The sequence below is a fragment of the Polistes dominula genome, unplaced genomic scaffold (genome assembly GCF_049000335.1).
Source record: "Polistes dominula isolate Pdom_NZ unplaced genomic scaffold, Pdom_raw_medaka contig_15, whole genome shotgun sequence".
NCBI classification, from domain to species: Eukaryota; Metazoa; Arthropoda; class Insecta; order Hymenoptera; family Vespidae; genus Polistes; species Polistes dominula.
Window position 1 is genome coordinate 278,019 of NW_028300915.1, and position 25,036 is coordinate 303,054.

General features: G+C 31.8%; 5 protein-coding genes across 6 annotated transcripts; 3 read left to right on the forward strand and 2 right to left on the reverse strand.

Moving 5' to 3' along the window:
- The first annotated feature begins 296 nt into the window (after window positions 1-296).
- Window positions 297-10,368, forward strand: LOC107070238 (sortilin-related receptor). The gene is made up of 10 exons (XM_015328246.2): window positions 297-581; window positions 2,151-2,408; window positions 2,504-2,665; window positions 2,735-3,085; window positions 3,188-3,456; window positions 3,553-7,814; window positions 7,900-8,153; window positions 8,230-8,710; window positions 8,802-9,002; window positions 9,090-10,368. Exons 1-10 carry the CDS (start codon window positions 312-314, stop codon window positions 9,149-9,151), a joined length of 6,570 nt encoding a protein of 2,189 aa, XP_015183732.2. The 5' UTR covers window positions 297-311; the 3' UTR covers window positions 9,152-10,368.
- Window positions 10,369-13,597: 3,229 nt separating this feature from the next.
- Window positions 13,598-16,479, reverse strand: LOC107070269 (acyl-CoA:lysophosphatidylglycerol acyltransferase 1). The gene is made up of 7 exons (XM_015328307.2): window positions 16,181-16,479; window positions 15,891-16,093; window positions 15,100-15,317; window positions 14,795-15,009; window positions 14,439-14,712; window positions 14,214-14,365; window positions 13,598-14,131 (listed from the first exon to the last, which is right to left on the reverse strand). The coding sequence occupies exons 2-7, from the start codon at window positions 15,929-15,931 to the stop codon at window positions 13,895-13,897; spliced, it is 1,137 nt and encodes a 378-aa protein (XP_015183793.1). The 5' UTR covers window positions 15,932-16,093; window positions 16,181-16,479; the 3' UTR covers window positions 13,598-13,894.
- Window positions 16,480-16,730: 251 nt separating this feature from the next.
- LOC107070208 (uncharacterized) lies at window positions 16,731-18,440 on the reverse strand. The gene is made up of 4 exons (XM_015328181.2): window positions 18,426-18,440; window positions 18,123-18,328; window positions 17,799-18,045; window positions 16,731-17,636 (listed from the first exon to the last, which is right to left on the reverse strand). The coding sequence occupies exons 1-4, from the start codon at window positions 18,438-18,440 to the stop codon at window positions 17,100-17,102; spliced, it is 1,005 nt and encodes a 334-aa protein (XP_015183667.2). The 3' UTR covers window positions 16,731-17,099.
- On the forward strand, window positions 18,210-20,866 carry LOC107070207 (uncharacterized). 2 transcript variants are annotated; one of them, XM_089169998.1, is made up of 4 exons: window positions 18,210-18,335; window positions 18,415-19,805; window positions 19,888-20,164; window positions 20,236-20,866. In XM_089169998.1, the coding sequence occupies exons 2-4, from the start codon at window positions 19,632-19,634 to the stop codon at window positions 20,646-20,648; spliced, it is 864 nt and encodes a 287-aa protein (XP_089026124.1). In that variant the 5' UTR covers window positions 18,210-18,335; window positions 18,415-19,631; the 3' UTR covers window positions 20,649-20,866. The 2 variants fall into 2 exon arrangements, with proteins under 2 accessions (XP_089026124.1, XP_015183665.2); XM_015328179.2 differs by having other exon boundaries at window positions 18,289-19,805.
- A 1,433-nt stretch (window positions 20,867-22,299) lies between these two features.
- LOC107070237 (sensory neuron membrane protein 1) lies at window positions 22,300-25,001 on the forward strand. Its single transcript, XM_089170196.1, is given in 8 exon segments — window positions 22,300-22,343; window positions 22,345-22,405; window positions 22,821-22,978; window positions 23,060-23,259; window positions 23,541-23,743; window positions 23,833-24,088; window positions 24,169-24,380; window positions 24,771-25,001. Coding segments are annotated over 8 exon segments (1,365 nt in total).
- Window positions 25,002-25,036: the final 35 nt, after the last annotated feature.

Genomic DNA, 25,036 nt, shown 5'->3' on the forward strand with positions numbered 1-25,036 from the left:
TATTTTCATTAACTGATGTTGCAATAGAATATGTTGTTATATATATATCATTCGTAAAGATTTCTTTCAATTTAATACGCACATCTTGTGAGAGTATTTACATCATCTATTATACGCACACATGTGTATAATAGGTGCGCGCGCGTTTAATTTTTCACCCTCATATGAATGTATGGTATTCGTATGTTGCTCGATGCACGCATAATCGCATTGCGCATGCGTGAAAACGCCGCATACATTCCCTCCTTTCCCCCACCCTCTGATATTGCGCGTGTGTTCATCCTGTCATTGAAAAAGTCAGTCTTAGCAAGATGGCCGGCCGGACGAGTTCGGCCTTTTGTTATTGCGCCCTTATATTTTACCTGTTTTTCCTCACCGGTTCGAATAACGGTGAAAGATTTGGTGATAAACCAAAGACCTTACACATCTACAAGGATAACGAGTCTCTACATTCAAGGAAGACTATTATTATCAATAAAGATACCTTTAACGAAAACGATAATGGAGAAACGTCATACCATCAACGAACGCGCAGAAGTGACGAATCACGAAATCTAAACAAGCCAAATATTACTGTCAAGGTGCGTTATTTCTTGTTATCTCTTTTTCGATTTGTTTCATAAAAAAAAGAATTCAATTCGTTCTTTAGCATAGGATAATAATTTTATCTTATTTCGCAGTTTTTTTCTTTCATTTTTATCATTCTCTCTTTCTCTTTCTCCTTCTTTTCTTAACTTTAGCAGCGAGCAAGTAGTCGCCAATGGTCCACGTTTTCTTGCGTTCTTTCTTTCTCTTTCCCACTCTCTTTCGCTCTCCCTCTTTTCTCTCTCTCTCTCTCTCTCTCTCTCTCTCTCTCTCTCTCTCTTCTATACGACAAAGATTGTCGTATTTACGATTAATCTCCCTCGTTTGCGACAATTCTCCATCGTTATTTGCTACTTCCTGTGTTACAAGAATAGCTATAACATATAGCTACATAGGGCTTCTATGTCATCGTCGTGCAGTAAAGGATAATTGACATGTTATGCACCTTCTAGAATAAATTTAATCAAACGCGTTAAAACGATATAGCGTCGTCATGTTCCTTCTGTCCTTCTGTACTTCTGTTATTAAAACGCGGAGGTCGATAACCGTTGTTTAGTTTGCATAGCTTATCATTTTACAGCCCTACATGATTATTTTTAAATAAACACATTCTTGATTTGTAAATAGAAACATATCAGAGATTTCTAGTCATTTAATCTAGTAGAGAATTCTGATCGTAGAACATCTGTTTTTTTCTCCTTCGTTATTTTATCTATCTATCTAAAAATGACCAATGTTTTTTTTTTTTTTTTTTTTTTTTTACAGTCACTATAGTTTCTTGGAACAATACATAAGTCAGTAATTAGCTGCATCATATTCTATTGTATTTTTTCGCTTATCGTATATTAGCGAAAAATGCATTGTTAAAATAAAATAACATTTAATGTAATAAAATATTTCAAATGAATTAAATTAAAATATAATTGATTAAAAAACTTTTCAAAATATTAAATGTCACATTTTACTGCTCGATTAAATTCCTTTCATATTAGATGGGTAGTCCCAGTGTTATCTTTTTAAAAATATTTCTTTTATTCTGCCACAACAATGGCTATAAGCTTGTCGTGTCATGTGATAATTACTCGAGTATCAATATGATTATATTACTGATGAGTTTTGATTAGTAGAGACTGATAAGCATTGAAAAGTATTTGTAATAACATTCAAAATTATTTCTTACATTTACTTTTATAATATAAATAATTGAATGAACATATTATTATGTTAAGTATTCAAATTTGTCTTTCACTTTTGACTTTCAAGGTTCTTTTTTCTTCTTCATTTTTCTATCTCATGTAGATACATTATGAATCATTAAATGATTCATCCTTTTTAATCAAAAGACCTTTGAGCATCGTTCCAAGATCAAACTAAATTGATTTGAGCAATTTTCCTATATTCAATTTGTTCATGTTATTCAATTACAATATATATTCATAAACAAGTTGTTATCGAAGATAAATTGTCTGAACATGATAACAAATAATTCATTGATTAGGATATTGTTAAATAGGATGATAAAGAAAGATATAAGATAGATAATATTTTTATGTATATATTTACAGGTAAACGCATTAAATGATTCTCATCAACAATTGATGGTGCATTGGGTCGGTGAAGGATCAAATGTGATAATATGTCTAGCAAAAGACAGTACTCCTTTATTACGGATGCAAGAAAGTAATCCTAGCGCTGTGTATATAAGTTATGACTATGGAGATACGTTTGAGAATAAGACTGAACAATTCAGAGTTTCTTATGAATACAATGCACGATATGCTACTTTAGATAAATTTACTAATCATCCAAAGAACTATCAATATGTAGGTTTATTCTATTTTATTTTATTCATTTATATGACAAATATTTTTGAAGTATGACAAAGATTAAATATAAAATATTATTTTATAATTTATAGTGCATTTTTGTGGACAGTACAAACAGCTTAATATTCATTACGAGGAATAATGGTAGAACTATTAGAAGAGTACCCGTTCCGTTTCATCCAAGTGAAATTTCATATTGCGAGTCAGATCCACGTGTTGTATTAATATTAGACAAAATTGATCCTATGAGACAGGTAATGCATTTTACAATGTAATGTCTAAATTATTTGTCAAACATTTCTTAACTCTTTTATATTCTTCAGTTATGGTTATCAAAAGATTATGGATTTAAATGGGTATCTATACAAACATACGTAAAAGCATTTTTCTGGTCGTCACAATGCACCATATTAGTCGAACGTACAGAACCATCTGGGTCTAATACTGTCATACGAGCAAAGTATGAAGATGTATTACTTCATGGAAGAATGGAAATACATGATGAGTTGTTACATGATTTGCAACCCCGATTATCTCTTTTGTCGCATCACCACAAAGGAAATCCAACTCAGACAGGAGGGAATCATGCAGGAGACTATAATGTTGTAATCCAAAATGTTGAAGATTTTCAAATCAAGGGAGATTATATGTTTGCAACATCAAAATCTTCTAAGGTTGGTATAAATAGTCATTTATATAAAGGAAAGAAATTGTTCTATTCTGTATACATTAGTATGCGAGCTGCATAATTGAGTTGCTTTTTTGTTTTTTTACAGAACGGTTCTTCGGATAATTTAGATTTATATGTCTCTTACAAAAATCAAAAATTTGTATTAGCTCAGTTTAATACTGAGTTGGATCGTAAAAATTATCATATTGCAGATGTAGCAAATAATAGAGTCTTCGTTGCAGTTGCTCACAGTGATACCATGGTAAATCTTTATATATCGGAAGTAATTAATCATAAAAAAGCTATATTTTCGTTATCATTGGAAGGAATTCTTACATTTTTCCCTAATAGTACATGGAAAGATAGTTGGATAAAGTAAGTTAAAAGAATACTACATAATTAAAATAAGTTTATTGTTAAATTTACTTACTTTTTAATATATATATATATATATATATTGTTATTCAATAGTGATGTCGCTGACGAAGCTTTTACAGATTTGTATAGAGTAGAAGGATTACGTGGTATCTATATAGCTTCTAAAGTTAAAGGAAATCCAAAATTAGATTCGATTGGACCAGAACATTTATCATCGTTGATTACATTCGACCATGGGACAACGTGGAATAATATCAAGCCACCTGTGGCAAATCATGAAGGATTTTACGTGCATTGCCCACAAAAAGAATGTTCCTTGCATCTGAGTCAAAGATTTAGTCAATTGTATCCTGTTACAAGATCAGTGACGATTATGAGCTCAAAGTCTGCACCTGGAATTATAATGGCCACAGGTGTAGTAGGTACAAGTTTGAAGGGACATCTTGCACTTTACGTTTCGCGAGACGCTGGTCTTACGTGGAAACAAGTATTGAAAGATTATTATTTCTTCAATATGGGAGATCATGGTGGAATATTAGTTGCAGTTAAATATTTTAAATCGCGAGGAGAAACGAGAGATCTTTCCTATTCTATCGACGAGGGAGAAACTTGGCAAACGTACGAGTTTCATGAAAAAATGCTACGTGTATACGGACTTATGACTGAGCCCGGTGAAAACACTACAGTTTTTACAATGTTTGGTTCAGACAGTAGACAACATCAATGGTTAATAATTAAAGTTGATTTGAGAAATCTATTTGAAAGAAATTGCAGAGAAGATGATTTTAAATTTTGGTCACCGACGAGTACGGATCAGCCAGTAGTATCGTGCGTCTTAGGAAAAAAAGAAACATACCAAAGAAGAGCAGCTCGTGCAAATTGTTATACAGGTGTAAATTACGATCGACCTATCAAATTGGAAATTTGTCCATGCGATGCTAATGATTATCAATGTGATTTTGGATTTATGAAAGTAGGAACTCCGTATCATTGTATACGTAATAAGACTTTTACCGAAGTCGATCCGTATGCAATTCCCGATACATGTAAGCCTGGAAAATCTTATAGACGTACGAAAGGATATATTAAAATACCAGATGACGAATGTATCGATGGTTTGGCAAGAAATTTTGAACCAGACGATATACCTTGTCCGATGAAAGAAATGCCGGAATTTTTGTTGGTCGCACAACGAGAACAAATATCGCGAATAAATTTGGTCGATAAAACATTCGAAGTATTACCCGTGTATGATTTAAAAAATGTTATTGCTATAGAATTTGATCTTAAAAATAACTGTTTATATTGGGCAGATATCGTTAATGATACTATTGGTAGACAATGTCTTAATGGTTTAAGTTCTCCAGAAATTCTAGTAGAAACTGATTTGAGTTCTATAGAAGGAATGGCATTTGATTGGGTTTCTAATGTATTGTACTTTGTGGATGGTGTTAAGATGAGGATTCAAATTATTCGAACGGATTTATCGTCGATGGGAAGAATGCGAAAGACAATTTTAGGTCCTAATAATTTACAAAAACCGAGAGGCATAGCCGTCCACCCAATGATGGGATACATGTTTTGGACCGATTGGGCTCCTGGCAATGCATCTGTTTCCAGAGCTAATCTCGATGGTACAAATGTCAAGCGTTTGTTTGTTAAACCAACTGTTGAATGGCCCAATGGAATTACAATTGATCATATAGCTGAGAGAATTTATTGGGTAGATGCTAGAGAAGATTATATTGGCTTTTCAGATTTTGATGGAAAGGGATTTAAAAAAATCATAGAGAGCGATGATCGTGTATCGCATCCATTTGCGGTTGCTGTTTTTAAAGACAACATGTATTGGGACGATTGGAAACAATCAATGATATTTGTTGCTGATAAAGACCATGGAGTTGGTATATCGAATATAATGGGTCAGTTGACTGGTTTAATGGATTTAAAAGTATTTGCTCACAGTGTACAAACTGGAACAAACAAATGTGCCAATGTTACTTGCCCGCATATTTGCCTAGGAGCTCCCGACAATAGCCATGTTTGCTTATGTCCAGATGGAATGGTAATGACAGAAGGCAAATGTATGTGTCCTAACGGTGTTAAGCCATTTGCTAATTCAACCTGCCCACGAGTGGCAACTACGTGTTCGGCTAATCAATTCCCTTGTCACAATGGAATATGCATACCTAAATTCTGGAAATGCGATGGTGATAACGATTGTGGGGATAATTCTGATGAAATTCATTGTCACAAGGCTATATGTAGTCCGCCTTATTTCCAATGTGATGAAAATAAGTGCATTCCTAAATATTGGATGTGCGATCTTGATCGAGATTGCAAGGATGGAAAAGATGAAATGAACTGCAAATACACGAATTGCACTAAATCACAATTCAAATGTGACAACGGCCGTTGCATATCTCACAGGTGGCGGTGCGATGGTGAATATGACTGTATAGATTCTTCTGATGAGAAAAATTGTACTACAGAAGTTGTACCAAGTGCTTGCAAATCTGATGAAATTTTATGCGATTCGGATCATATTTGCATACCAAAAACATGGAAATGTGACGGGGAGAAAGATTGCGAAGATGGTAAGGATGAGGAAGACTGTAGTACAATGGATTGCGAATCTTGGCAATTTACGTGCCATGAACCAAAAAATGTACATAGATGTATTTACAAATCTTGGGTATGCGATGGAGATAAAGATTGTTTCGATGGATCGGACGAATTAAATTGTAATAAGACGACTATTGCACCTCCAATACCATCTACAATATCACATACAAATAATTGTATTGATTGGATGTTTACATGTAATAATAAAAAATGTGTACCATATTGGTGGAAATGCGATAGTGTTGATGATTGTGGTGATGATTCCGATGAAATGGGTTGCGGAGACATTGATGTAACATCATCCGAAGTTCCAGAAACAACGGAACAAGTTCGTGTATGTAGAGATCATCAGTTCCAATGTTTCAATGGTGATTGCATTGAGGATGCATGGGTGTGTGATGGAACGACTGATTGTCTTGCGGGTGAAGATGAATTGCATTGCAATGTCTTGTACAACGATTGCGAAGAAGATCAATTCATGTGTCGAAGGGATGGCTCTTGCGTTCCGCTATCAAACATTTGTAACGACGTAGAAGAATGTCCTGATGGTTCTGACGAACTTGGTTGTCATCCTGTTCAGTATCCAAGTCCAGCTGCAACACCATCTTGTTACGTTGGTCTATTCCCTTGCGACGAAACACGTTGTTTCCCTTTGGCGTCTTATTGTGATGGTAATCATGATTGTCTAGATGGATTTGACGAAAGCAATTGTGATAAGAATAATTCTCGCATTTACCAAGTGCTCGTTATGGGTGTTGATGAACGTTTGATCAATTCTAGTAGTCTTTTCCTTTTCTGGTGGATACCAATACCAAATAATGTAACTTTCGAATTTTTACCATCTATTGCAAGAGTCGAAGTAGATGCAAAATGGACTAATGCATCCAATTGGATCGAAGACACTGAATATTTGTTCACTGGTCTTCAATCTTATTCACTTTACAATCTTACAGTTTATGTGAGAATAAAAGGCCAAAAAACTGTCTTCCCACCAGCTAAGTACTTGCCAGTTATGACAGGAGAAGGTGTACCTTCAGAACCATGGAACGTAACGATTACTCAAATATCTGGCAGAACTGTTAAAGTTTCATGGCGAACGCCTTTGCGTCCAAATGGACCTATCACTGGATACGATTGTTTCATCTCACCGCCTACACCACCTTTGCGATTTTCATGGCAAAAGACTTCTGGAATTATAGATACTTCCTTTGAGATTTCTCAAAATTATTCATTCTGGGTTGTTGCAAAGAATAGAGAACACGAATCAAATGCTTCGAAAGTCGCTATATTTACATTTGATGCTGCAGCAAATATCGATGAAATAGAAGATTTAAATGTAACCAAAATAACCAATCATTCTGTAACTTTAACGTGGAAGAAAATGAAAGATGCAGATGGCTATCATATAACTCCGAGAACAAGTTCATTGCATCCTGCTTCGAAAACATTGATTACTATGGAAAATACAATTGAAGTTAAGAATTTAGCTCCTGGAGTTAATTATTCATTTGAAGTTGCTGCAACAAGAAAAAATTACGTGGGCAAAGTAAATGTTGTATTTGCTGCGACAAAAGGTGCGCCACTGCCATTGGTAACAAAGCTTGATGCACAATTGGTTAAGCCTCATGGAACGACGGTTAAACTTACATGGGATCCACCGAAAAGTCTTAGAAAAATTAAATGGCAGTATGCAATTCATTATGGTCTCAACATGCAAGAATTCTTTAGAGGTATAATATTGATAGACAATACTTTGTTTCTCATATGATGAATTAATCTATTCTAATATGATTCTATTCGTGTTTGTATTTTTAGAGTATAAATATCTTACTACAAATTTGACTGCTACAATTAAAGACTTAGAAGCTTGCGAGTCATATATTTTTGGAGTTGGCGTCTATGGAGATTACGGAGCTGGTCCCTTGAGTCAACCAGTTCCTGTTACGACTCATTTTAATGAACGAGCACCGCCAAAAAGAGTTAAGGTAACATTGTCAAATAAAAGCGACAGTATCATCGTATCTTGGAGCGCAAGTTGTCCTACGATCGAAGAACCGATCGGTTATACGGTAAGTTAATGTTATATACTTACTGTATAAACTAAATAATCGTCTCTTTATAATATTTATTCTTTTTTATTTAAAGATTACATTAACAGAATTGACGCTGAATAAAACAAAAGTTGTAACGCCATTACCAACGAATGAGTCAGTTATGAAACACACGTTTAACAAGATCAAATACGGTGGAGTATACCGTGTCGTAATTGCAACAGACGTTCCAAATGCTAAACCTAGTCAGCCAGTAATTTATTATGCACCTCCAATCTTACCACCTCATCAATTAAAAGTATTGCATAAAGAAGGAAATTATTTTGTGGACTGGACGGAAAGTCATCAACCTGAACATATGACCAAAATAACCAATTATCATTACGAGGTTTTAGTAGCTGAGGGAACACGAGTATTAAATGAAACTAATGCTCAGATCTTCAAAGCTGATCAACCACCTTATATATATAAAAATGCAAAACCAGATATAATATATACCTTTGCAGTTAGATTGGTTACCGAGGAAGGATATAAAAGTATATTGAGTGAAACTCGAAGTATAGAGAGTCCAACAGGTAATTTTTTAAATGATGAACATTACAATTGTTAACAATTTTTCAAAACTTTTGTTCTTTTCTTGTTTCTAATATTTTGTTGAATTAATAGCATGGCCAGTGATTATGAATACATCGAATATCATATCCCTCGCAATACCAATTTGTCTGCTCGTCATAGCTCTGGGTTCAGCATTAGCATATTTCGTTGTACGACATAGAAGATTGTCTAATAGTTTCACACAATTTGCTAACAGTCATTACAATACGAGCCGAGGCCAAGCAACATTCCCTGGTACCACAGATGGTTTAGGTGAGTAATAATATATTTTTTAATTGAATATTAGTTATTATATAATAAATCTTTCTATATTATATACGATATCCTTTTTCTTAGCAGAAGAGGAAGATAGCCCTGTGATTAGAGGCTTCTCAGACGATGAGCCATTGGTTATAGCATAAAAACGTAATATATATATATCTGTATTATACATATATGACATACAATGATACATGATATATGCCAACGTTAGGAGAATGTGCCAAAATACTACTAATCTAATAAAAATGTTCAGCCTAGGTGAAACTACAATGAAAGTCAGGAGCTTCTATAAAAAGCTATACAAATAATTTTAAATTGATAATTTTTTTAATTAATTGAAACGTCTACTAAATGTTAAATCAATCGATTCGAAGTACATACATTGTCTTATAGAAATAGAATATTTACGTGCATCTTAAAAAAATATCAGAAATTTAGTACAGCGTAAAACGACGTTTAGTCATTGGATCCTATATTAAAAATGTATGTATATATTATTATATGAAATATAAATATATAAATATATATATATACATATACATATACATATACGTATATATATAATAAAATAAAAGAGAGATCTAACAAAGCAGAGTTAATATAAGCTATAGAAGAAGGAGAAATAACAAGTATCATCTGGAAGTAAATTGGCGGTGAAAATTATTTGTAAATAGTAAATATTTTTTATGAAATATGCAGATTTAAACATATTTTAAAACTGCCATACATAATGCTGTTATACATGCTACTATGTGTAAATATATAGACATATGTACATGTGTGGCATGTACGTATATACATGATATTTATGTATATAATTATGTATGGATTTATATTTTAACACATATTAAGTATTATTTAGTACGGTTTTATCTTTTTTTATATTTTTTATTTTTTTTGCCATGTATATTATGTATCAAAAATTATCAGATTTCTCTCTTATACAGCAACAACATATGATAATTTCGTAAAAATGTTAAATATATTTCTATAAATTATATCATAGAACTTAAACGTTGTCAACTTTAATAAATTAACGTGCCCATCAAATTTTCTTTTAATGTCAACGTAATAAAAGATTTTATACAATCAGTGTGCATTGAATGAAACAGTTTTTCAACTTTTATATATATATATATATATTCAATTTTGATAGGTTTGATTTCTAAAAAAACACTTATTGAATCGAATTTATTTTAATTTTATTGATAGCATATAGAGGCTTCTAAAAATGGTTGTAAATATTTATAAATGAAAGAATCACATTTAACGAATAATTTTAATCAATATTTATGACCAAATTGTTTTACTTCTCTTCTAATTAAATAAATATAAACGTAAGATTACTATATAGAAATTAGATTTTTATTTATTAAAATTACTTTATTCACCATTTTATTTTCGTTTTAAACATTAACAATTTAAAAAAAAAAAAAAAAACCGATAATGCATTGATAAGATTTTATGAACGTTAAACGGAAAAAAAGGCAGGTAATATAAAAGATTTATCTTCAAGGTTGCTAACATTTAAAATATTATTTGTATTTTTGATATTACTTTTGTTCTTGGTAAAAATGTAGAATGTGAAAAATGAAACATATTTATATCGATTGCGTGTTTACAAAATGGTATTAATGCAGTATTGTCGAAGTTTGTACTGAAAGTTGTTCTTCGCATATAATGCGTTGTAAATACCGTCAGAAGTCACTTTTTCTTTTCAATTCATTTTTTTTAATAGTATTTATTATCTTTCAGATTATACTGTTTGTTTTATTATTATTTCTCTTTGTGTAAGAATTGAAAGATTAAGGGTCGCTATTATCATAAACACACAGCATGTTTATAATACGAAGAACTACAATATTTAAATAAATAAGATTTAAGATATAATCTATGTAGTTATTAATGATATGTTTAAGAATCGTAATAATCTTTTTATTTATCCATATTACGACGTTATATTATTATTATTAATATTTACTATGTTTGTATTTATATATATATATATATATATATGAAAACAAAAACAAAATGATAGCACTATACGCAGCCTTTCGATCTATTTTTAAAGAAAAAGAATGATTAAAATTTTACATGATGATTTATGATAGTATACATATATATATATATATTTCCGCGTAAATAAAATAATTTTCCTGCAGTTCTTATTGTATGTTATTTGAATTTGACGATTTGATGACAAATCGAGTTGTGAAAAAAGAGGTAAGATTCAGTATAAAATATATCATTAAAAAAAGGTTGAACAAAATCCTTTTGTTTTAATATTTATGCATTTCATGAGAAGACTTTTATTTAAATTTGATTATAATTCAATTGATATTAAAGTACGTATTATATCAAAAATAATAATTTGTATCTTTTGCAGTAGTAGTGAAAAAGAAAAAAAAAATTAGAACGACACATACAATTTTTATTAACACATAAGATATTTAGATTCATATAATAAATTTAATCACATACAAATGTCATTTATTATCCATTAATATAAACAAAATTTATAAAGTGGACTAGAAATGATCTGTGAACGAAATGCGTATGTCATAATATTCTTATATCTTACTGTACAATCGTCTAACATTTTTATTGAAAAGTTTCAAATTAAATCTATATTAAACGAAAATTCTCATAATTACTAGAAGACAACTCTTACAAAAGAAAATGCAATTCCTGCAATAGCACCGTACTTGTATATTTAAGTAATTATGAACATTTGAAATCCTAATTACAAATCTGCAGATACGCGTTTGAAGTTAGTTAGTTACTTGCAGATCTTTGCAATTTATAATTATATAATAATCTTACTAATATCTCTATACGTAAATGTTATTTGTACTTGGTGTATAAAACTTGTGGATATTTAAATGCAAAGAAATGCAAATAATCTTATGAAGTGACACTATTATTGTAGATTATCGTCGCATAGAATTGTGTCGATAATTTTTCATATTTACGATCCAAATTTTCATTTGTTACATCAAATTTAATTTTCTTCTCAAGTTTAGTTGTCTTTTCAATTATTTTTGCAGATATTTTACATATTGTATATATTCAATTGATAATTTACAAGTACGGGTTTGATATATATATATATCCATACAAAAATGTTTTTAATGTATCTTACAATAATATTAATCATTTAATTTATTACCCAATGATAAAATATTAAAATTTAGATCAAAATAAATAAATTCATTTATTTTCAAAATGAAAGTGTTTTCGTGAAAAATATGTGCATTCATTTCTTTACTTATATAAACCTTGGATCGTCATATATTTTGATCTTTACCACAACTTTTATTTTGGAAAGCTATTAAATTAGGCAACTTTCCGTCAATGAAACTTATAAATTAGACTTATATTAACATTATATCACTTTATAAGAAGGAAATGAGACATATCTTACAGAAATGTCTTAAAAATGAATAATGTGCTGCTCTAATCGTAATTATGTGCTTAACATCTGCGTACTATTTACAGTTAACAGCAAAACTGTTTATAGGAGCAAGGCACGACTGAGTTTAAATATATCTTTTTGTTAACGTTATAATATTGTTTCTCTTAGTTTATAAAATTGTAACGAATTCTAAGTAGCACTATTTTCAATTTCATCAATATTTAACATAACATAATCAGCTAAATTTCATAGTTTCATTCAATTTTTTCATTTTGAATATCATTACTTAGAAAAATTTGCATTAATCTTACTTTTAAAATTATTTCTTTCTTATTACATATGACAAAAGAATGAACAATCTATAGAAGCTTATTTCAATTATTGAATTATTACTGTTTTTATAAAGTTAATGTCATTTTCGTTATTATATTTTACAATTGATGTGTAACAAATTATTGATGGAACATGCATGCAAGATATAATCAAAATTGTTTTAAATGTTAAGACCCTTAAGCACTTTATAAAGTGTCTATGCAGAAAGAAAATAACTTTTTTTTTTTTATAGTAAACTGATAAATCCATAAAATTGATATACTACATATAACATGTGTTATATATTATGCATTATAAATATATATATATATGTATAAGTTATAAATATATTTATGTCTTTATAAAAAAAAAAAAAAAAAAACAATGCACCAGTTGTTTTTATAATTTACTACAATTAAGAAAATGCAGATCTTGTTAATTGTTTTTTGTTCTTTTTTTTTTTTTAATTATAAAATATGAGTGTCAAATAAGTATTTAATAAATGCTCCTGAATTTGCACTTACATAAAATAAATAAATTTGTATACTAAACTAATGGTAACGACATATTAATAATTAGTTACCAAACTCTGTAGAAAGGTTTTATACAAGTTATAGATCATATCAAGAAGTTGCAATACTACCTGCTGCAAATAATAATTTGCTTCATGAAAAAATACAATAATTATTTCGTGTAAGATATAACAAGAATAATACGTGTGTGAGTGAGCATGCATATATACGATTCATCTGTATAAAATATAGATGCTTTCGATAAATAGAAATAAATTTGAAAATAATAGCAACTTACTTGAAAATATGTCAAATCCTATAATGTCTTAGAGTTAATATTTAGAAAATTGTTTTTTTTTGTTTTGTTTTGTTTTTTTTTTGCTAATTCTTTGTCTTAAATAGAATAATTATATGCATGCAAAATTCCAAATTCTTTTATTGTTTTTAAATGAAAAAGAGTGGCATTGGCCATTAAAATGTATCTAAATCGTGATGAACGTTCGATTGGAATTGACAATCCATACACACTCGTTTTTTGTTTTATTATAATAAATGTTAATATTGTTTAAGGCAGGAATAATCCACTTTTTGTCTTACAATTATCCTAAGTTTTTAATTCTATGCTTAATCCGGCATAGGATGCTTTACCAAAAGCAAGATAATATATATTGAAGCATATTGTAATGTATATAACTAGATGTTATGAAAAATAAATGTAGGACTAGGAATCTTAATGGATCTTGTTGGATTTTTGAACTTTTTGCAGTTGATCCATTTTTATCAAGAAATGCGCCATGTTTATAAAAATTTTCCAAAAGCAATTCTTTTTCTGCCCATCTATCATACAACCATTTAGACAATAGTTCTGGTTTACGTGGGACCTACGAGTTTGTTATAATGAATAAAAGAAAACATTTGTATGGGCGCATATAATAGATATTAATTAAATGAATCATTTCTTACCATTTTACTAGGATAAACTCGATAAAACAAAACCGTTTCGCAAGGTGATCTCGAACCAGTTATAATTGTAAGTAAATCGATAGGTTTACCCTGAGGATATGCTATTGTTATATCAAGAACCCAAGTGATTTCATCTGGTGCTATTGCCGTACCTGTATACAAAATTCATAAACTTGCGAATCAAGTTTTATAACAATTACTGTAAATTCGAATAAGATACATTACTTATTTTGTTGTCTAAGTGATCGTGTTGCGCTTCGTTATTCTCCGCTGGACCGACAGTATCAAATATTATCCGCATTGCTCCTACTCTAGGTAGAGACACATTCTCTAGGATAGGTAAATTATTTTTCTTAGCATATTTTTGTGATGTTTCACGACGCTTACACAAGAAACCACCTTCAGGAAATAGAACCAACCACTTTCGGTCGAGCGCTATATATGATTCTATAAGATGTTTTTCCAGTTGTCTCAAGCTTTCATCTCTTCGTTTACGACCCTAATGGTATTGATAACATCATTCATAACATCTATTATCCCTAATGTATTCAAATAAAATACTAGTCGAGACTTGAACTTACAGAAATGATGAAAAAGTCGTGATGTAAGATAGAAATAACGCCAAAGTTAGTGAACTTAAATACTCTATCCATAATCCACATCAAATTGGGTAATAGATTTGGTTTTGGGTTAAATGTTGTCATTAACATAGGAACATCCCCGGTACTCTGATGATTTACTATAACAAGTGTCCTTTCGCTAATAATCTTCTCTATATCATCGCCTTGTTCTATTACTATAAAATAAATATTAATATGAAACAATATCACGAGCAGATCGTTCTATTTATAATTGTAATATTTGATATTACAATTGTATAACTTACTGTCATAACCGGCGGACCACGTCCACATAGAAACCATGGCTAATAGCCAATGAAAAAAAAGACCCTCTATACGCCAATATATTTGTGGTTGATATACTTTCACAGGATACAATAGAGTCATCCATACTATATACGTAGGTATGCAATAAATATTATTTAATATTACAAAGCTAGTTCGAGCAATAGCCTTTACAAATGTCACTACCTTGCTAATTATCCTGAAACGAAAGTGATTATTACGCTGACTATATTTATACATACAGTTTAAGAATATTAAAACAATTCAATTAAAGTAATTAAATATAATAATAATATAGACTATTTTTTCCACTGAATTTTTATTTAAACGTAAAATTGTTCATAGTTAAATAACATGCGTCCTCACTATCTTATCTTAATTAATATACTTGAATTACTTATTATTTATGCGATAAAAATATATTGTTTAAAAGAGAAAAAAAGACTTAGCATAATTTGACAATGGATTAGTACTTCTAAGTATTTTATTATATGTAATTACTCATTTTTTAAATGATAAGTTTAATGATAAGAGCATTTAAAAAGCGAATGGAAAAAAACAAAAACAAAGTACGTGAAATAATTGTAGAAACTCAAAGTTGTTTTATCATTGTGTGTGCTAATTTGAAGGTTAAGAAAACGTTTGACGAAAGAAATTGTAACAATTATATAGATATAAAAAAGAAACAATCAATAAATGTTTTATTTGCTGATATTTAATTTAATATAAATAAGAAAAGAAAGCTGTCACAAAAGATATATATTTAATTTACCTTACAATGGCAGATACGCCGGAGGATGAAGAGTCAGTCATTTTTTTTTATGACGCCACTCGCTACACGAGATTGAATATATTTCATTTACTGTTTAATCATCACCATAGCATTTCTTCAGAAAGAAATTATATAATATAGAATCATTATCTCAAGTGACACATTACTATGCACGAAAATGGGCCAACTGTTTATTACAAAATCTAAATAACAGATAATTTTTAAAAATTTGGTCAGTATTCGTTAACGTTTTAAAAAACTATACGGTTAAATGTAAAGATGTACTTTACCAGTTTGACTTAGATCATAAGTTTTTTAATTGAGGAAGAAATGAAAAAACTAAGAATTTCTCGGTTTTTGTGTCAGCTGACAAATACGCGGCGCTTTTGCAAAAAATACACCATGTGTCACTACTTTTGCTACTTTAAATATATATTCCATTATCGGATAAAACATAAAATAATTGTCATCAGTTTTTATTGACTGAACATTAACTTTAATTATAGGACTTGTTTTTTGCATATTGCAGAGATAAAATATGATTCTAAGTCATATAAAAAGTTATTACAATGTTTTATACTACGTTATTTTTTCAGTTTCCATCGGTGATAACATTTTCTAATAGTTTTAAGCGTTTTAAAGTTTTCTTATTTACTGATTGGTTCTTTCAATTTCTACCGAGCGATATCATTTTCGTATTCTACCAATAAGATTGAATAAGCTCTACATTTATATTATTCATTTTAACCAATCGAAATAGTGGCAGATCAGTATAGCCAATAGGAAATATAGAAGGAACCTTACTGATGGACCAATCATGGATTAGAACAAATAATTAAATAATTTTGTGACGTAATTTAAACTTGTAATAACTCTTTTAATACACGGCGTTAGTCTATATTATTATCATTTTTAGATGTGTGATTTTGTCATATTTACATTTGTAATTATCTTTTTAGGGTCAATTGCTGAAATATTCTATAATTCTAAGGTTGTATTATTTTGCCATCCTTGAGATCATATAAAGTATACATAAGCTATGATTTCAAGCATTTTCTCTATGTCTGCCTAAGGACAGCGATCTTCAGAAATTTTCAAACTTTTACTTTGGTACACATTTACAAAAGTTAAGATTTTACTTGTTGTTAATATTTTAATTGTAACTAAGAGTTACTTAAGATACTCTAATTATTCCTATTATAATTTATTTTACTGTTTACTTCGTTTTTCTTTATGTTCGTGTCCATAACCATGATCGTAGTGATGAGGGTGGTTATATCCATACGACCCGTGTCCATAACCATGAGCATAACCATGGCCACCATGTCCGTGGCCACCATAGCCATGACCACCAAAGCCGTAGCCACCTCCATGGCCATACCCGTGACCACCGTAGCCATAACCACCGTAGCCGTGACCTCCGTAGCCGTGACCTCCGTAGCCGTGACCTCCGTAGCCATGTCCTAGACCGAAGTAATGACCAAATCCATGACCATAACCATGACCATAACCATGACCGGCAAAGCCATGACCATGTAATCCTGGATAGAATGGACCGGCTGGAAAACCTCTACCGTACAATGGACCAGGTAATACCGCAGGATATGGTGGAGGTACCGGAACCGGAACTGGTACTGGTATCGGTATTCCTTGTTTCACCGGTACCGGATAAGGATGATGAACTGGTACTGCTACAGGATGTTTCACCGGTATTGGCACAGGGTGTTCCACGGGGACTGGAATTGCCTATGAAATGAATTTTATGATTTCTATATTTCTACATTTATTTATGATACTTATTAATGATATTTATTTATGATCGTGTAAAGCTTAAAACTTTTCAACCCTCCTCGTGTTAATCCTGTCAATTTTGCTCTCGCCTTCTTAGTTATAACTTTTAATCATTACCTGTGGAACTGGAACAGGTACAGGTACTGGCTTGTGAATAATTTTCTCGACCGGTACTGGAATCACTTTTTCTATCGGTATATGGTACGGCTTCTCTATATATACTGGTTCAGGAACCGGAACTGGTTTTTCCAAAACCACATGTTTCGTTATATATACAGGAAGTGTCTTCACTAATGGTCCATGGCCGGCACCAGGTGGTAAAGCGAAACCGCCTTTTCCGTAACTTCCAAATCCTCCATTCCATCTTTCAGAAGATATTCATTACGTGTTAAATAATAATATTAAATAATAAAATATATTTAAATAGATTAACGTGATTACCCTCCATGGTGTAAATTGATATGTTCAAATTTAATATTTTTCCATGGATTATGATGATCTGCCCATGGTTGTCCATATCCATAAGAATGGGGATTTGGTATACCAATCCATCCGTCGCTACCACCCAAGATACCTCGTTTCCTTTGCTTCGTTTCTTCCGGAGATTCTTCCGTAAAAACGGAACCGCACAGAATTGTCAGGACTAACTATAAGGTTTAACAATTGATATTATTAATAATTCAACATTAATCAATAATCTAATCGTCCTCTTCTCTTATATTTTTGGTTTAAGGGTTGCCTTACCAAAACCTTCAACATTGTTCATTCGTCGAGGTGCAACTGCTCAGAAGGTCTAGGTGTCGGTAGGCTTTTATATTTTCAGATCAGCGAATTAATAGTTCGATTAATCCGGATCAGAGTCCAGATCGAGTTCCCGTCTTTGATCAGACCGGGAACTCGATGCTGTTGGTTGACAATTCTTGCATTTCCGGAGAGGAAAGTGGTCGGATCCATACTGATTCCTGCTAAAGGATATTTCGAGAACAACTTACAGTCGTATAATGATGCTATGACTATGGTTTATACACAAAATAATAGAAAAAAAAAACATTGTATATTATATTTTTAGTTAAATTTATAAAAGATCTTTAAAAGCACGCGCTAATTTAATGCCATTTTAATGCAAGATACAAGATAATGCACGATTCATATGTTTCAATTAAATATAAAATATTTCTAATTGATAATTTAATATAATAATATGTCAATGCGCAACAATTGTTTTACTTATTTATATTTATAACAAATATTGTTTACTTTTTAATTGATTAACACAACTACTTTGTTTTGAATAATTCTTGGTTTTGTTTTTTCCCATTAACAAGAAGAAGTAGTTGTTAGAGTGCTTCCGTATCGACCATGTCCATGGAAGCGGACTTTCCTAACTTTCATTTTCTAACGTTCAAACTACTTCTAATGCCAGTCGTTACTGCTCATTCATTATTCATTACTGAATAATCGTATGGCCACTTGAACATATAAGACACCTTTGTTAAAACACTGATTGTTAGATCTTAATTAAATATGTTGTATCAAAGACAATAAACTCGAATATAAATTATTTTGTTTTCCTTGTTATAACAACAACAACAACAGGAAATGTTCATCGAGTTTTCTACATTAATTTACATTTTTCTAAGGTTATCTCGTAATGTAGATCATAAAATCGTTTGGCTCATAATTGATTGCAAATATTTCACGCTGTTCCATCACTTTCTCTGATGACGAAGTACGGAACAACGAATTGAATCATCTTGTATGTATGTCATTATCTTCCGATCTCTAACACCTAATGCAACCCAGTGCACGACAATATTGGATTACGTGTCTAATATTTCTTTCTCTTTCAGTACCGCTACCATTCACGTATGAAAGAAAAGCGGAGTAGACCGTTATTTGGCTGTCACCCAGGATAGGTAGCAGCGAAAGTTTATCGAATCTACGATCGATATGACAATGAGGTCCACGAAAACGACATGTATTCTTCTTCCTGTAGCGATGTTCTATAAATACTTATGGGGGTCACAATATCGAATCAAACACAGTTTTTCTTCGGCGTTGGTGACGGTAACTAGGTATTACCAATTACTGCCGGAAATCATGAAGTTCATATATTATACCTTGGTACGAAATAGTGTATCATTCTTGTACAGATCAAAAATATGTATAAATTTTTCTATTACAAATATTTATATTCTATCAACAGGAAATATCAGTGCTCTTAACTGTGGGAATGGCTATCACCGTTGAGAAGCGAGATAATAACAGTCCAGAGGTGTCGAAGAGACATAATAAAAGGGGACTGGTTGGTCTAGGATATGGCTTCCAACAAGATCATCCGGAACAAGTAGGACAAATTTATGGTCATCCAGAACCGGCGCCCATTTATGAAGAACCACATCCAGATAATTTACATCACGTACCTGGACATTTTGAACCAGCACCGGCATTGCACTCAGCACCATTTTTGGCACATCCCGTTGGTCAGTATAAATTCGATATTGATTCATTTCGTTAATTAAATTGATCATTTGATTATATTTTTTCGCCGTAGGAGCAGCTCCTCTACCAGTTCCAGTTCCAGCTCCTGTTCCAGCTTTGCCAGCTCCTGTTCCTGTTCCGGTTCCTGTAACGAAGACGGTAGCAGTGCCAGTGCCAGTTCCGGTGGATCGTGCTGTTGCAGTACCAGTGGCTGTTCCAGTCCCGAAACCATATCCTGTCCATGTTGAAAAAATCGTCCATGTAGATCGTCCAATACCGGTCCCAGTCGAAAAGACAATTCACGTTCCAGTCGACAGACCAGTCGCAGTTCCGGTTCCAGTTCCAAAACCTTATCCAGTTGCTTATGAAAAGTTGGTTCATGTAGATCGACCTTATCCAGTTCACGTGGCGGTACCTTATCAAGTTCCCAAACCGTATCCCGTACCTGTTGCAGTACATGCACGTTACAAATGGCACGGCTGGTAATTTTTCAGAAACGATGTCCCAATATTGTGGTTTCAACTTTTTTTTCTACAACAAATAAGATTCGATGTTTATTTGAATTTTTAAAATTATTGTGTGTTTGTTAGGAAAATTTTATTTATGCATATAATAAATGGGCTCATATGATTTTCTGTTATACGTTGAAAATTGCGTTACTATAAATCAATTCTGTTTTTTCTTTTATTTTCATTTGATTTACATAAAGACACGCATCCGTATCCTTTATGCGTAAGAAAAGTTACATTTTTAACTTTAGAACTTAGGTTCTTTTTATTTTTATTTGTAAAGACACAAAAGTAGGCGTCGAAAAGAAACATACTTTGTTTTAAAGTGTCCTGTAAAGTTCCAAGGTGCATTCTGTATAAGGAAGATCTTCTATCGAACGATTTACGTAGAACATAAATGGGCCAATGAGGTGGCATAGCGTGTCCATCAAAACCTCTATGCCCCTCTTTCTTACACCTCGAACAAAGCTCGGAAAGAGTTACTTCGTGGGAAATATCACACCTAACTGAGCTTTTATGATAGACATGAATCGTATCGAAGGAAATAAGTCGAAAGGTTGGCCTTTTTACATAGCCATTCTCATGCATTCTTGACGAACCATCGTGGTACTTTTACCCTCACAGCTGCAACCATTTAAAGAACAGGACGAATCTGTGATCTAATCGATGATCAACAATATCATAGGTCAATTGGAATTATTCATTTTTTTATAAGAGATCATATGATTGTCGAGTTGTATGAGTCCTGTATTAAGAATAATGTTCAATCTAAATAACCGAATTTTGTACTTACTCAATAATATCTTTCCTGCTGAGTTTTTAATTTGTAGAAGTTTATATATTGTATATATAGTAAAACACTAATAATATTATAATAATTTGCTCCTCGAATATGTACTATAGTGGTAGATACCTCTAGGTGGCTCATATTTAATTAATACTTCAGCACCACGCGCTCGATAGGCGTTAAACTTGACACCAAAGACCGACATGGTGCCCGATACAACTCACCCAGAGTGACTTAAAGAAGACAGACACATATACCATTTATTAACAAATTTGATATATGATCAAATTCTTTGTTTAAATTAAAATCATTCTTATTTTTAATATTTTTACTAATGATCATGACAACAACAAAAATACTACACAAAATGAGAGATATTAAATTGAACGAAATTTTGTTTTCTTCAATTGGAGATTTCTTATTTTATTGACTTTGTAACAATTATACTATTAAAATATTATTCTTTCATTGCAAATCATTCGTCCTTGCTATTTCTTATTTTTCATAAATAGCATTGCGCAGTTGCGACGTCACAAACGAAAGACTTTGTTGGTGAGGTGATGGCGAAGAGGAAGAAGAGGAAAGAAGTACGCGCCGACGCCGATTCCGTCTAAACAACATCGGACTTTTTTTTACAGCAGCAGCAGTTTCTTACAAGAAGTTCTAGAGAATCAAACGATCAGGACAAATAGCAAGATCGTCTAACAAAGTAAAAATGATCGTTGAATTGATTATTACATTTGTTTTGTATCATAATTTACTTTTAGTCACATCTTTTATTTTAAACTTAAGATTATTTTTCCTTTATTTGCTTGTTCATTCTTTTTTTTACAGATCCAAAATGGAGCTTGTAAAGAAACTTGGCATCGGCGGTGGTGTACTTTTTTTTAGGCATTACCTTCGGTTGGATGGGTTTTCCTGCTCTTCTCAAATCGCAAATTAAAAAGGTAAATTTTATTAGATTAATCATTTGAATAAAAATATAAATAAATAAATAAATAAATGCATAGGTTTTGGAATGATTATATGCATCGTAATAAATTTTAATTCTTTCGATGTAATAAGAAGATAGAACCTTTGACCTCTCATTATGTATATAATTACACAATGACTGCTAAATTCTTCGAAAATATAGACATATAACACAGGTTAAATCCTTGATCTCTATTGTCATCTCTGTTATTTTTTTATTACATACCTGTTGTATCATATCCGTAAATGCGAGTCTCTGATTAGAGAGAGAATCATCAACTAGAAGCGTATTATTATTATAATAATATATACTTTGATCAAAATTGTCACACTGCAACATGACAAATGTTGAATACTTAATATATTATATTACAAAATTGATATTTTTAGGCAATAGCTCTAAAAAAGAATTCCGAAATGAGAGAAATGTGGTCGCAGTTTCCATTACCACTCGATTTCAAAATTTATCTTTTTAATGTAACGAATCCAAAGGAGATTGCACAAGGAGAGAAGCCTATTGTTAAAGAAGTGGGACCATTTTTTTACGAGTGAGTTGAACAAAACCAACATTGCAAAGGAAACAAATTTAACAATATATTTTAAGAAGAATTTTTAACGATACATTGCAGCGAGTACAAAGAAAAAGTTGATCTTGTGGATAGAGAAGAGGATGACTCGCTCGAGTATAGTCTTAAAGCTACTTGGTTCTTCAATCCTTCGAGGAGTAATGGTTTAACAGGCGAAGAGGAACTCGTGCTTCCGCATCTTTTAATTTTGGCAATGGTGGTAACCACCATGAGAGAAAAACCTGCCGCTATTGGAATTCTCAGTGAGTTATCGAAATAATAAATAAAGTGTTTCTAAATCCATTCGTACCCATAGTCCAAGATACCATTGATCGATCACTCTTTTATTTCGAACAAGTCTTAAGGTCATCGACGACTATAACGCTATGTCACTAGTCACTATCGGGGGTGTGAAACTTAAAGAGGAAGAAATTATTTATTCTACTCGATAGCGTGAAAGAAAAGTGCCGTTTTCCTAGCCGGTGTGATTCGTTTTTATCAACTATACCACACAGACAGAATAATGAATGTATATTTTATTTAGATAAAGCGGTTGATAGCATCTTTAAAAAACCCGATTCGGTCTTTGTAAAAGTGAAAGCTAGAGAAATACTTTTCGATGGTTTACCCGTGGACTGTTCAGTGAAAGATTTCGCGGGCTCGGCTGTCTGTAGTATTTTGAAATCGGAAGGCAAAGACTTAATGAACGATGGAAATGATCATTATAGATTTGCTATATTTGGTGCAGTACGTATACACTTTTCTTCTCCATTTTCTTTTCTCTTGTCGCATTTACTTTAACAATTGTCTTCATTTTTTATTATTTTATATTTAAGAAAAATGGAACGGTCATGCCTGAAAGATTGCGCGTATTACGTGGTATTAAAAATTATAAAGATGTTGGCCGCGTATTAGAATTTGATAACAAACCAGCATTGACCATCTGGACCGAAGATCACTGTAATGAGTTCAATGGTACCGATTCGACCATTTTTCCACCTCTTATGACAAAGGAAGACGACATCGTTTCCTTCTCCCCAGATATTTGTCGTAGTTTGGGTGCTCGTTTCTCGCACGAGACTAAAGTTAAAGGTAATACTTATTTCCAATCTTTTATATAATAATAAATAAGATTGTGTTTTGTTTTTTTGATAAAACTTGTAATACTTCAGGTGTCAATACTTTTCATTACACTGCGGATCTTGGAGACATGAGCACAAATCCTCGCGAAAAATGCTTTTGTCCTGCACCAGATAATTGTCTATCGAAGAACTTATTCGATTTAACAAAGTGCGTGGGTGCACCATTAATTGCATCTTTACCGCACTTTTACTTAGCCGATGAAAAATATATTCGGGAAGTAGACGGATTACATCCAAATCAGGTAAAAGAAATAAAGAACAATATAAAAATAGGAAGCTTTAGAAAAAGAACATGTGTGCAGATCATTATTTATTTAATAATTATAAAAATACAGCGCCTGCAGAAATGCAACCCACCAGACACACTTTGAAGATGTTGCTTGCGAGCGTCATCTACTGGGACGGAATTTTTTTCTGCCCGAAAGATAGGCAACCCGTAATACATACGTGTATAAACAGTTTGAACTGAAAAAAATTTCCGTCCCAACAGATGTCGCTCGCAAGCAACAATTTCAAAGTGTGTATGGAGGGTTGCATTCCTACAGGCGCTGTATTTTTATAAATAATTATAAAAATTTAAATTCAATTTGTTTTACTTCTATATATTCTTCTTCATATGCATTTATATATAGGAGCTACACGACATTAGTATGGATTTTGAACCAATGACGGCTACACCCATAAGTGCTCATAAGAGATTACAATTTAACATACAATTGAAACCTGTTGAAAAATTCAAACTAATGAAAAACTTTCCTGAAGTTTTGTTTCCATTATTTTGGGTTGAAGAAGGTATCCTCCTCGATGATCAATTTGTGAAAAAAGTTAAAGTCGTTTTTACAGCAATCTCTGTTGTGGGGTAAGCATTTATGTGTTTCAATCATTAGCGATACAACAT